The sequence below is a fragment of the Chamaea fasciata genome, unplaced genomic scaffold, assembly GCF_029207755.1.
Source record: "Chamaea fasciata isolate MVZ Bird 193981 ecotype frontalis unplaced genomic scaffold, bChaFas1.0.hap1 SCAF_7, whole genome shotgun sequence".
NCBI lineage: Eukaryota > Metazoa > Chordata > Aves > Passeriformes > Sylviidae > Chamaea > Chamaea fasciata.
This window is the reverse complement of record NW_027094092.1, coordinates 6,412,831-6,425,932: the sequence shown is the minus strand read 5'-3', so window position 1 is coordinate 6,425,932 and position 13,102 is coordinate 6,412,831. Positions and strand designations below refer to the sequence as shown.

The 13,102-nt window shown below is 47.7% G+C and overlaps 1 protein-coding gene across 2 annotated transcripts; it reads left to right on the top strand.

Annotated features, from left to right (window-relative positions):
- The first annotated feature begins 431 nt into the window (after window positions 1-431).
- LOC136292061 (acyl-CoA (8-3)-desaturase-like) lies at window positions 432-11,527 on the top strand. 2 transcript variants are annotated; one of them, XM_066187307.1, is made up of 12 exons: window positions 432-452; window positions 4,718-4,828; window positions 5,033-5,230; window positions 5,999-6,100; window positions 6,232-6,360; window positions 7,513-7,573; window positions 7,679-7,755; window positions 8,238-8,335; window positions 8,663-8,759; window positions 8,963-9,042; window positions 9,434-9,559; window positions 9,773-11,527. In XM_066187307.1, exons 1-12 carry the CDS (start codon window positions 447-449, stop codon window positions 9,822-9,824), a joined length of 1,137 nt encoding a protein of 378 aa, XP_066043404.1. In that variant the 5' UTR covers window positions 432-446; the 3' UTR covers window positions 9,825-11,527. The 2 variants fall into 2 exon arrangements, with proteins under 2 accessions (XP_066043404.1, XP_066043403.1); XM_066187306.1 differs by lacking the exon at window positions 432-452 and adding an exon at window positions 2,495-2,743.
- Window positions 11,528-13,102: the final 1,575 nt, after the last annotated feature.

Sequence of the window (13,102 nt, the reverse complement as noted above, 5' to 3'; positions counted from 1 at the left end):
TCAGACCTCACCCATCCATCATAGTAACTAATTTTCTCTAAAAGGAGAAAAGAAAGGCTGCGATCCTTTCAACCCATCTCCCTCTTTCCCTGATTACTGGTTTGGTCACCAGATGCCCAAATATTTATTGATTCCTCACCACACAGCTCACTTGGGTATTTTAAAGCATCTTCCAGCCAAATCACGGTAGTGAAATAAGGAATTTTAGTGTATTTTCTCCAAATTCTGGTGATCCCCAGTCACCAGATTTCCAGGCAGATCAGAGGAGTGAACCAAAGAGCATCTCTTCTCTCCCCTTGGATTTTTGGTGGTTCCTGGTAGTCTGGGGAGTTGGATCACAGCCTGATGGTGACAGCAGATATGGAGGTGGAAGCAGTGAAGGTAAAACAAGGAGTCGGGGCACTGCAGGACAGGGATTGATGCCAGGAATCCCAGCTGGATGCGGGATGCTGGTGAGTCTATAACAGCAGCGTTTTTTTTCCCTGGCAGTTTTCAGGACAAAGGTCCCATTCTTGTCTCTGAGGCACCCATTGAGATCCTGAGTGGGGCAAGGGCAGGGGAAACAACCACTGCTGGCAACTGGCAGGACACAGAAACCTTCACTGCTTAGGGCTGGGTGATTCCATGAAGCCTCCATGGCTTGTCTTGAATCATTTGCTGAGGGGAAAACAATCACAGCCAGGGATTTCATGTCAGAAGGAGCTTGGAAGAGAATTCCAAGGGCTATTGAATAATTTGTCTGGGAAAATGTGTTAATAGGGCATTAACAGTCCTTACAGCTGCTGAAACCAGAGGAAGTACATGAAGGGAACAACAGTGGATTTTATCAAGTTTAGTGGTGCTTTTAGCCTGTTAAGATCCCTCAAAGCAAGTATCCAAAGGTTTGACTCGTGTAGGGAGATGGAATTTATTTGCTTTGAACAAATATAGGAAAAAGAAAACTGATCTCTGTGTGTCCCTCGTATTCATGATAAAAGGTCATAAAAATCAACTAAATTTAGGATAAATATTCTGTTGTGCAATTGATGATGGGGAAAAACAGAATTTGAAATAATTACTGCACTGTTCTGAATGTAATTGTTACATTTATAAAAAGATGTTAAACATCTATTAATGTTTATTAATAGGAATTGCTGAAGGGAAGGAAATAAAAGCGTTTGATCCAGTGTTATGCAGGCAGAGAATTCCAAGATGTGATGTAGCCATCAGGTGATGCTCAGAACGGGAGGGGATGCAGCCTGGTGGCTCTTTGTTTCTATGGTTACCTTCAACTGGAATTGCTGTAACTAGGTCAAATTGGAAGGTGTGAATGGAAACAAAGAAATCCGGGATCAATAAGGAGAGTTGATGGAGAAGGCTGGTGCTGCTATGGAAAGGGAGATGAGTGTGGGGAGAGAAATTTTAATTTGTAACTCATATGGATGAAGTCCCATCCAGAAGGATTGGTCTGTTTTAGTATCATTCACTCTTCCAGTGTGAATCTGCTATCTGAAGAATCATCTGCAGGGTTTTGATGTGATTTACCTGTGGCAACACCTTCCCTCCCTCTGGCTGCATATCCAGGCATGAGCAGCCCAAAGGAGCCTTAGGAACAGGAAAGGCTGAGGCAGCTGGAAGGTAGAGGCAGAACAGATGGAAGAGAGGGAGGGATCTGCTGAAAAAGGGAAGCAAAATCAAGGGTAGGGAAGATAAGTCATAATCAGACTAGAAATAAGGAGGAACAGGTTGTAGAAGTGGTTCAAAAGAAGGGACTTGGGTGTGAGGAAGGGAAACTCCCTGAAAGGACAGAGGATACAGGTCTCTCTCCCAGGTAACAAGTGACAGGACAAGAGGCAACAGCCTCAAGTTGTGCCTGGGGAGGTTTAAGTTGGATATGAGGGAAAATTGTTGGGGTTGGCAAGCCCTGGAACAGACTGTCCGGGGCAGTGGTGGAATCAGCTGGGGAGGTTAAAAAGCCGCGTGTATGTGGCATTTGAAGACGTGTTTCCGTGATGCCCAGCAACAGGACGAGGAGCAAAGGCTTTATAAACTTAAAACTCCAGAAGTTTCACCTCAGCGTGAGGAAGCACTTCTGTCCATTGCGGATGGCAGGGCACTGGGACAGGCTGCCCAGGGACCGCAGGAAGGATGTGGAGTCTCCCTCTCTGGACTCTCCGAACCCACCTGGATACGATCCTGTGTCACTTGCTCCAGGTGACCCTGCCTTGGCAGAGGGTTAAACTGAATGATCTCTCCAGAGCTCCCTTCCAACCCGAACGACCCCGTGATTTTGTGACCGATGGGCTTGGCAGTGCTGGGGGACTCGCTGCTCTGGGAGGGCTTTTCTAAACAAAATGATTCCGGGAACCATTTCAGCCCGGACAGGCCGAGTTCCCTTCCGTGCCGCGACGCCCACCCCGCCGTGTCCCGGCTTCCCACCCGCCCCTCTCCGGCCCCGGGGGCGGGCGCTGGGCGAGCGCAGCCCAGTGGGCGGGCGGGCCCCGGGAGGCGGAGCCGGGCCGGGCCGAGCCGAGCCGAGCCGGGTCCGGGCCAGCCGATCTCAGCCATGGAGGGCTCCGAGCCCGGCCGGGGGGCGATGCGGCGCTTCACCTGGGAGGAGATCGGGCAGCGGAACGGGAGGGGGCCGGCGCCGCAGGAGCGCTGGCTGGTGATCGACAGGAAGGTGTACGACATCAGCCACTTCTGCCGGAGACACCCGGGGGGCTCCCGGGTCATCAGCCACTACGCCGGGCAGGACGCCACGGTGAGCGGCCGGCGGCCCGGGCAGGGAGGGATGGAGGAGGGATGGAGGAGGGATGAGCGCGGAGGAGGATCCCTGGGGATGGGAGCAGGGCAGGGAGCCGTGTGTGGCACGTCTGGATCCTCGGCTGTTCCACACACGCGTACGCTGGGAGCTGTGCACAAGGGAACACACGGGGCGCACGCTCGGCCAGGGATTGCTTGGGATTGTTTGGGATTGTCGTGACAAGGAAGCGTCGCTGGAGGAATGACGGAAAACCGCAGCCGCGGAAAAAAACCAAACCGACCAAATCCCCTCAGTAATTTTTTTTTGCGCACATAAGAGTATCGGATGGTGCCACCCTTGTGGCACACGCGGTGACAGAGTTGTTGTTTGCAGCACGGGTGCCTTCGCCCTCCTCGAACTTCCCCAGCCCAGGAGATGGCACTAGAGCGGAATATCACTGAAAGTCGTATTTCAGTCACGAAAAAGAAATGAATCATTCGTGTCTGAGTGCCAGCGGCTGTTGCAGAGTGGAGTAAATGTTGTTGGTGTTGGGTGTGGGGTGTCTTTGCCAGTGGTGTTTCCTTCCTTTGTCTGCTTGTGCCTTTTCCATGAATTTCTCCAAATGCATGTGTTTGGACCCTAGGGTGGATATGGGGAGGGAATCTACCTGTAGGATGGTGTTGATGGACTATCTTTCAGTCAGGATGCAACCTGAGATTTCCATGTGAAGATCCCATCGTATGGATATCATTTAGAGCCAGAAATAATAAGTGAATCTGCAACATTTCATGAGGGCAGGGAGCACATGTGCATTTTCAAAGCCCTATCCCTGGCACAGGTTTCCAGAGAAGTGGTGGAGCCCCATCCCTGGAAATGTTCCAGGCCTGGTTGAGTGGAGCTTGGAGCAACCTGGAAGGTGTCATTGGCAGGGGGGAATGAGATGAGCTTTGAAGGACCTTTCCCACTCAAATATTCTGTGTTTCTGTGACCAGAAAAGGGTCAGCCCGTGGAGTTAGCAGGTCTGGATGGTGGGATTGCAGCCAACTACATTCTTTGGGTGATGATATCAGTGCCACTGCTGGGTGCAGTTGAACTGCTGACTGCTCAGAAACCCCTGCCAAGTTTTATTTTCCAGTGGTTTTGTCCCTGGGGATGAAAAGAACGTGACTCCACAAAACCGGGAGAAAATGCAAAGGAAGAACTCCTCTGGTTTGCTGTTCTGATTTCTAGAAGGTGCAATCAGCCATCCCCTAATCCCCAGCTGGGATTGCACTCCAGGTTTTACAGCCTCCATGGAAAGGATTGGTCTAAATGTGTGGTACCATCCTCCCCTGCTCTGCCCATATACTCCTCCCCATTTCCCCCCCTTCTCCAATGAGAAAATACAAATGTTGGTTCCCCTCTCTTTTTTCCTCCTTTATTCAGTGACCCTGAGCAGGGAGGATACTACAGCTCACCCAGAGCTGGCAACATCAGCCAGTTTTTTTAACCCCTTTCGTGTCTATCTTTTAAAAGCACAATTTATTTTAAAAGCACATAATGATGGCCTAGTAATTATAGTGACAAACAATGCATGGTACAGGAATCTTACAAAGTGATGCCCAGCAAGCAAATATTGTCCCAGAAAATTGAAAACCCCCACATCCTTTGGTTGAGGGAGATTGTAAAAATATGCTAATTTGAGCATCAGGAGAGAAATGTCGAAAAGGAGGTAAATGGGAGACCAGGAATTAGATGCCAGAGTGCCATGTGTGCCTACAGGATTTGTAATTTAAATATAGAGACAGGATCTGTAGTGATAATAGCCACTGGTGAGTTTTTTCACCTGGTTGCCATGGAAATTGACACCACATTTAAATAATGAAAGTAACTAGTTTCCCCAACAGGAATCTTTTGAATGGAATATAAATGGAGCTTATCATAGAATAGATTTCTTTTGCTGCCACCTGAATGATGGTTTTTCTTCATCCTGTTCCTCTGTTTGTGTTTCAGGATCCTTTCATTGCTTTTCATCTTGACAAAGCACTGGTAAGGAAGTACATGCACTCCCTCCTGATTGGGGAACTGGCACCAGATCAGCCCAGCTTTGAGCCCAGCAAGAATGTGAGTGTCATAAAAACTTGGTTTTGGGGTTGAAATTGTACTGTTTAACTTCTCTGACTGGCAGGCAGAACTCCCTGTAAATAAGATCATGGGATCTCCTGGAATCACTGTTGGCTGAAGCTTCATTTCACATAATTATTTTTAGTTTTAGCAGAGATTTGTCTCCAGGTTGGATGGAATAGATGCTTTTGGGTCTCCCCACAGAAAAAGCTGGTGGAAGATTTCCGTGAGCTCCGTGCAACCGTGGAGAAGATGGGGCTTCTCCAGCCCAACCATGCCTTTTTCATCCTCTATCTCTGCCACATCTTGGTGCTGGATGTTGCAGCCTGGCTCATCATCTGGTATTTTGGAGCATCCTTGGTGCCTTTCCTCTTCTCTGCGGTGCTTCTGGGCACTGTCCAGGTGAGCAACTACACAAAATAAGCCCCAAAGAGCCAAATTTGGGACTTAGGTGTTTGTTGCCATAAGCAGGGACAAATCTTATCATCATGGACTTCTCCAAATCCACCTTCTCTCTGGATTCCACCGAAAGGGCAAAACTACACATGCTGCTGTGGTAGAGCAAGCTTTGCCTTGCTTTTTCCTCCCCATATTCCATCAAAGGCTTCCTTATTCCAGCCTTCCCCACACGATGGAAGCTGTGTCCCGGTCCTGAGCTCCGCAGTGCCAGAACTCCAAGGCAGTGTGCAGGGGCCAAGCCACTGTGTTCCCATGGGAACTTGCAGGGAGTTAGAGGAGAGGGCAGAGCAGCTCTCAAAGCCCCAGCTATTCCTCCCGTGGCCAGCTGATCCCCTTGGAATTACAAGTACTTGGAGGAGGCAGCAGCAAGCTGCTCCTTAAAGGAGACTTTGTTGCCGATTTCAGAGCAGTTTTGTAAGGGAATAAATGCTGGTTCTCAGCTCTGTGGCTGTTTTTTTCCCATGACTTTTTTTCCCTTCCTCATGGAAACAACTGTCCAGGGCTAAAAATCATTAGGCAGAGTCTGGAGTGCACTGGTGTGTAGTGAAAAAGGAGAGTTGGGATTGGGCCCTGGCAGTGGAAGCGCTTTTGCTATCCAGGGACACGTTGTGAGGAGCGTGGGAGTGGGAGAAGAAAGCCCTTTTCAGACACAGACCCTCCTGACAGTTCTTTTTCCCCAGCAGCACTGTTTTGTTTTTTTTTTAATTCCAGGCCCAGGCTGGCTGGCTCCAGCATGATTTTGGACACCTGTCAGTCTTCAGCAAGTCCAGGTGGAACCACTGGGTGCACAAGTTTGTCATCGGCCATCTCAAGGTGAGCACTGGGTGTAGGGAGGGGCAGCCAGGGCCCTGCTCTGCAGCCAGAACCAGTCCCTGGATAAGGAGAGAACTAGGGGCAGAAGATCCACTTTCTTTAGGGCACTTTCGTCTCATCCATTCCCACAGGGAGCCCCCGCCAGTTGGTGGAATCACCTCCACTTCCAGCACCACGCCAAACCCAACTGCTTCCGGAAGGATCCCGATGTCAACATGCACCCCTTGTTTTTTGCTTTGGGGAAAACCCTCTCTGTAGAGGTGAGACCTGGGGGAAGCTGGGAGGTAACAGCAGTAGGATTCAAACTTGGGGAGCTGCAGAGAGCTTGGAGACTGGACACTAATTAGTTTGATTTTATATAATGCTACTTTGCCTTCCACTAGTCCCTAATATTGCTCAGTAATACTCCAGGAATTCTGAGATTTTTATATTCTTTAAACTTCACTCAAAGTTATTTTTGCAGCATTGGAAGATAAGAACAAACTATTTTCCATGATTACAAGTTCCTATTTCCCTTGATGAGAGACTTTCAGTTTTATGAAGATCAGAATTACTAGTTATTCTCTTTTACCAAGATCAGTGTGAATAATTGTAGTGATCTGGGGATGGAAGCAACAGATGACAAGCCAGGGCTGTCTGTAACTTTAACAATTCCTGATCAAAGAAGCTATTTTGGTGGTCTCAGCCTGACAGTGAGTGTCACAGTGGTTCCCGTCTGCAGTCCAGCTCTTTTTCTGGTACAGCTCTGCAGTTAATTGAGCGGCTTTAGCATTTGCTGTCCTTAAAAAAAAAAAAAAGCTATGTAAATTCATAGTGTCACTTTAAATGCTCTGATTTGCATTGAAATTAGGGGAATTATATTGGGAATTAGTTTGAACATGTACAGGGATGTGATGGCATTCCTCAAGGAAGCCAGTGGCTTGATCTGTTATGTTTGTACAGCAAACACTGAAAAATGAGCAGCCTCAAAGGGAACATAATCGGTTCACCCTCATTCCTGTGGACACAGTTTCATGCCTAGATGCTAATTTCTCTGTTTTCCAGACTATTTGCAAGGAGGTGGAAGTTCCACACACTGCCATCTTCATTAACAGTATCATAACAGTACCACAGCTTGGGGTTTTTATAATTCTGAAGCTCTGCTTTGTCAGCAAACTGTTTGTGTGGTTTTCTGATTCAGCTTTTTTAAGCAGTCTGTGCTCTGTGTAGGGGCAAAGTTTCCTGTGCAGGTCACTGTGTGTGTGCAAGGCACTGCCCAGCCCCTTCTGCACCCAGGGCAGGGTGAAAACTCATCCAGGCCAAGGTTCCAGGGGATGGTGGATGCTGGCTTGGTTGGCTAGGACATCTTCTGGAAGTTTAAGAGTGTGTGTACGGGTGTCTTCATGGCCCAAGTAATTTGTATATTTCAACAGCTTGGTGTGCAAAAGAAGAAATTCATGCCTTACAACCACCAGCACAAATACTTCTTCATCAGTGAGTAACCTCCCCCTCTGCAGTTCCATGGCCAGCAGTCACTCTGCCCCTTGTTTTCCCATCCCATCCCGTTGGGGTAATTCATGGCTTTGTTTGTCCCCCCAGTTGGTCCCCCAGCGCTGGTGCCCCTTTACTTCCAGTGGTATATCTTCTACTTCGCTGTGCAGCGGAAGCAGTGGGTGGTGAGTCAGCTCCACGGGGGCCAGAGTGGCTTCTCATGAGTTTAGGGATGAATTCCAGTTCCAGATTTACTGGGAGTTTTGTGTTTCTGCAGCAAAGGATGTGGGTATAGATTTGGGAATGGTGTTTGCCAAAGGGGGATCTTCCACAGCCTTTCTCTGTGAAAGATCCACTGGGTAACAAAAGATGTTCTCTGGTGTTCTGGGTTTTGGTTTTCTCACTGCTTGGTTCCTCTTCAGATCCAGAGGAAAACGTGGTGCTTTAGAGCATGTGCTGTCTGGTGTTTGCCCTCTGCTGGGCTCATGGAACCAGAATAGTTCCTGAGCAGAGGGAGTGGCTGGTGTCAGGTTGCTTTGGTAGTAGGCTGGGGAGGAAAAATTGATCAGTAGAAGATGTTAGGGGGGGTTTTAAAGGGAATGATGGTAAATTCAGAAGCCAGAAATTCTTCCTTTTAATGAAGTTTTCCCTGTCCCCTGTACTACAGGACCTGGCCTGGATGTTGTCCTTCTACATCCGATTCTTCCTCACCTACTTACCCTTCCTGGGGGTGAAGGGTACCCTGGGGCTCCACCTGTTAGTCAGGTATCTTCTAACTTAAAATTCCAACATTTTCTCTGCCCAGTTTGTATCAATCCTTTGTGTCAGCTTTTCTCCAGGCCCCTGGTTATTTTTCTCATCACTCCCTGTTCTTCTCTCTCCTGATCCTTTCAGTGGGACAGGGGTGGTTTCCTGTCAGGCTGCAGGAGGTGGAAAGTGTGTGTCAGTCTGATCTGAACAGATGTTTGGGTTTCCTGGTGTTCATTTTGTCAGGCAACACTTGTGCACACAGCTGGTGTGTGCACAAGTGTTTTGTACTGACTTCTCACATCATGGATGTGTGATCTGTGATGGTCTTTTGTGTTTGCACAGGTTTATAGAAAGCAACTGGTTTGTCTGGATCACACAAATGAATCACATCCCCATGCACATTGATTATGATAAGAATGTGGACTGGTTCTCTACCCAGGTGAGACCTTATTTATGGAGATTTATGGCAGTTCTGGGTGTGTAAAGTCCATCTATCTCAGCCTGGCTACCTGGTGTTGGCTGGAAATGACTCCTGGAGCTCTTGTGTCCAGCCAGAATTCCTGTGGGGATAAGAAACCTGTGTTTAAGAAGGGGCATTGCAAAATAATACTTAAAACAGGACATCTTTTTTTCCCCTCTCAGCTCCAGGCAACCTGCAACGTTCATCAGTCCTTTTTCAATGACTGGTTCAGTGGCCACCTGAACTTCCAGATCGAGCACCAGTGAGTGGAAACAGGGCTTGGGAGTAGTTCCAAGGAGTGCTAGTTACACCAGGGCTGAAGAGCCTCCAAGGTCCCTCTATCAGCTGAGACAGGAACAAAAGATAATGTGGGTTAATTTTGTGCTCTTTTTGTGGGGGCCGAACAGGAACTCTGACAAGAAAATTGCTGGAGCATCAGTGAGCACCAGCACCACCTTAGATCTAAGTTGCGTGGCACAGGGGGAGAATTGCTAGCACACACCCTGAAGGGACATGAGAGGGACCATTGCAGAGCACCCATGGGTGGGCACAGGGGAAGCTCGGGGCACTTCCAGAATCAGATGCAGCAGAGGGGCTGGGATTCCATGTGATGGTGATGGATGCTATGGAATCACCACCTCCTTTTCCCACAGCCTTTTCCCTACGATGCCACGGCACAACTACTGGAAGGTGGCCCCTCTGGTGAAGTCCCTGTGTGCCAAGCACGGCATTGAGTACCAGTGCAAGCCTCTGCTCACAGCCTTCGCAGACATCGTGCAGTGAGTATCCACCCACTGTGTTCCCAAGTCAAGGGTTGTCCAGTGCTGTGGAGCGAAAAGGGGAGGGACATGGAAGAGGAGGGGCAGCCTCTAAAGGTCCCTTCTGATCCAAATTGCTTCATCATCTCTTTTGCTTTGTCTGTAGATGAGAATTCTCCCCACGAGGCTTTCGATTGGAACATGAGTTTCATTCCCTTGTTTCTCTCTTGGCAGCTCTTTGAAAGATTCAGGGGAGCTCTGGCTCGATGCTTATCTACATAAATAAGCAGCAGTGGTTCCCTGCAGAGGAATTCCCCAACCTTGCTGCCTCCTGTGGTGATCACCCTGAAGATCCTGCACTGAGGAGAGCTGGCTAAGCCAGAGGTGGGGAGGTGGTGCTGCTTAATTCCATGGATGAATGTAATTAATATGATTTTCCTTTTTTTTTTTTTTTTTTAAGATGTGCTCTTCATTTTATCTTGTGCTTCTTTCATTCCTTTTCTCTGGGGAAAAGCTGGATGGAGGAGGTTGTGTCCCACCAAACTGGGTGCAGCTTTGGAATTGGGAACAGATTCCTTTCCATCTGCTGATCCTTCATTTGCTGAGTATATAGGAGGGAAGCTTCTTTTCTAACATAGGCTTTTTGGGATGGCTCTCGTTGTGAGTGTAATAAGAAAGTTTGGACAGCATGAAATCAAGGAATGTGGGCATTAGGGAAATGTGGAAGCTCTAGGGAATGGGGTAGGTCCGGTATTTTCAAATCCCTGTTTGTAATAGGGAGCTCCCAGACCAATTTGTACATATGTGGGTGGGGTGGGGAAGTGCAGGCAGCAGGTCTCTAGGAATAGAATCTAGTTAGAGCCCTAACTAAGGTAGGGAAAGAGGAAAGTGGAAGTTTTTCCATGTGCCATATTCTGTGGGAGTGTTGCCCTCCCACATCTCCTCTGGAAGCCTCTGGATTATTTGGCCTGGTGACATTTTGTGGAGCATCTGCAAGGCGTTTCCACCATGCCAGACTTCGTGGAGTGTTGTGAAGTCATTACTGAGAGTTTGAAGAGAGAGAGACCTGTCCCATCCATACCCAGGATCCCTGCAAGAGTGACTAAGGAAGCAAAAGTGTTCCAGGCCAGGTTGGACAGGGCTTGGAGCAGCCTGGTTTAGTGGAATACAATAAACCATGGCAGGGGATGGAATGAGCTGAGATTTAAGATCCCTTCCAACCCAAACCATTCTACAGTGATTCTGTGTGAAGGGTGATCATAATCACTCCGTGATTGCCTGAAGCTTTGGGCTTTTTTGAACCTCTGGGTGGTTTGTTAAAAGGAGAGAATTCCTGACTCCTGGCCCATGAAGAGTGAGGCATTCCTGCCTGAGCAGCAGACAAATCTAAGGAAGTTAGAAAGGTGGTGGGGGTCAGATTTCTGTTTAAAAGTGTTTAACTCTTCATTCAGCTGCATTTCCACAGGCACACCTCAGCCAGAACATTGATGGTCTCCCTCTCTTGGGTGATGTGCCTTCCAAACACACCCCAGTCCTGTGGGGTTACTATCCTGTGGGATAGTCTTACTGCCTTTCCTGGGGTCTTTTAATTTACTGCCCCAACGTTACAGGTGTCAAACCAGGATGTAGCACCTGCCACATCACTAAGGAAGATGCTCCATCACCCTGGTCCTCCAGGGACTGGTGGATTAGAATCCAGGAGGGATGGGTTGATTTTGAGGAATTTTTTCCCAATCAACATCCAAAATGTGGATGAGGTATTGAGGGAATGGAAAAAATCCATCTTCTAAGGCCAAGAGTGTTGTTAAGCACAGGATAAAATTGTAATGGGAATAATAATACAATCATTAAATACCTGTTTATTAAGATCATAAAGAAAGTGGGCCTTAGTTACTGTTTTACCTTGTTTTTTTCCTGCTCCGTTTCTTTCCCTCTTATTACAACTGTGGATGGAGGAAAGTCTATTAATAAAATTCCTTATCTTACCAATTTTTGCTGTTATCAGAGTAAAATACACCTGTGCAAGAGTCTTCACACTGTAAAAGGTGGAACAAATGTCTGTCCACAGCTAAAGAGAGAGAACTGTCATAAACCTCTTTCTCCAGAATGTGCTTCTCCTGTGTTTTCTCTGCCACAATAAAGAGGAGACAATAAACCAAATTCCTGGATAACCAGGAAAAACAACACAGATGAGCACATTCACAATCCTGAAGGGTAAGACTGAAAGGGGACCTGAGTCAGCATAACCAGATATGAATGTGCTGAGATTTCTGGAAGTTTTCCAGGCTTGAGAAGAGTTTTCCAGAGGGTTTTCCAGGCTCAAGAAATACACTGAAACACACGACCTTGGAAGAACACCGGCCCCAACTTTGCCATCTAGTGGAAACCCTTTAGCCTTAAAATTGGAATCTGAACATTGTGGAATAGCCACAGGGTGGCAGTCAGACATCAGAAGGGGAGGAGGACATCCCAGAGGATCAGAAGGGACGGATCAGATCATGAGATCTGGCAAGGATGTGGAGTGACAGGACAAGGGGGAATGGCTTGAAACTGAAAGAAGGGAGGTTTAGATGGGATATTGGGAAGAAATTCTTCTCTGTTAGGGTGGTGAGGTCCTGGCACAGGTTGCCCAGAGAAGATGTGGCTGTCCCTGGATCCCTGGAAGTGTCCAAGCCTGGGTTGGACTGGGCTTGGAGCAACCTGAGATAGTGGAAGGTGTCCCTGCCCATGGCAGGGAGAAGAGGATATTGTTCCTGAAGATGTCAGAGGTCCTAAGGCTTTGAAGATTATCCAGTTAAGTGGAATATGGTTGGACAAAGAGGTGGCTCCAACCTGGAATAAATGACTTTTTCCAAATCGGAAAGGAACATCTTCAGCAGTGGAGTAACTGAAATCATAAGAATGTCAGGGTGATGTTCATACAGTTAAGGGTGATGGGGCAACTGAAAGAGGAAAATGCTGTAGTTTTCCCCTTCCCAACACTCACTCATTCGGACTTGTTAATGGTGCAGATTTGCAGTCCTTGCCCAACTTGTGGATGTGTTTGCATCCATTATCCCAAATTCCTGAAGAGGGGAATGGTGTTCTTTATGGAATTCTCCCCACCTTTAGAAAAGTAGGGCAAATCAAGCTGACTGTGGATCTGCCCAGGATAGATGATAAATGCAGCTGAGGCACTCATAAATGGGAGGATTTGCTGCTTCCCAAGATTCTTTTATAAGGAATATAAAGAGATTTCCTAACAGGTCGGGTGTAGAGGACAAGTGCAGTAATGCAACACTGCATATGGGTGGGAAGGGAATAGGATTACACTGAAAGAGATTTCTCTGGGATTTGCATCTCCTGCAGGGACTGGTATTAAATGTTCAGAAAATGGGGAGGAATTTTCACCAAGAGTAGTTTCGAAACACCAACAAGAAACGATACACCCATAACAGCTTATATGAAATGCTGGTTATGATGGTGCCCCTTAGGCAAAATTTCCAAAGGTCTGACTGGTCCATGGTAATCCCTCTTGGCTTTGCTCACAAGAACCAGCTTGGCTTTTTGATTTTTGCTGCTCAT

Bases quoted from the DNA above. Each gene is read 5' to 3' on its own strand.
- LOC136292061 (XM_066187306.1), top strand. From the start codon at position 2,546: ATGGAGGGCTCCGAGCCCGGCCGGGGGGCGATGCGGCGCTTCACCTGG. The intron at 6,101-6,231 runs GTGAGCACTGGG...CCATTCCCACAG, and splicing joins TTGTCATCGGCCATCTCAAG to GGAGCCCCCGCCAGTTGGTG. The intron at 9,043-9,433 runs GTGAGTGGAAAC...CTTTTCCCACAG, and splicing joins AACTTCCAGATCGAGCACCA to CCTTTTCCCTACGATGCCAC.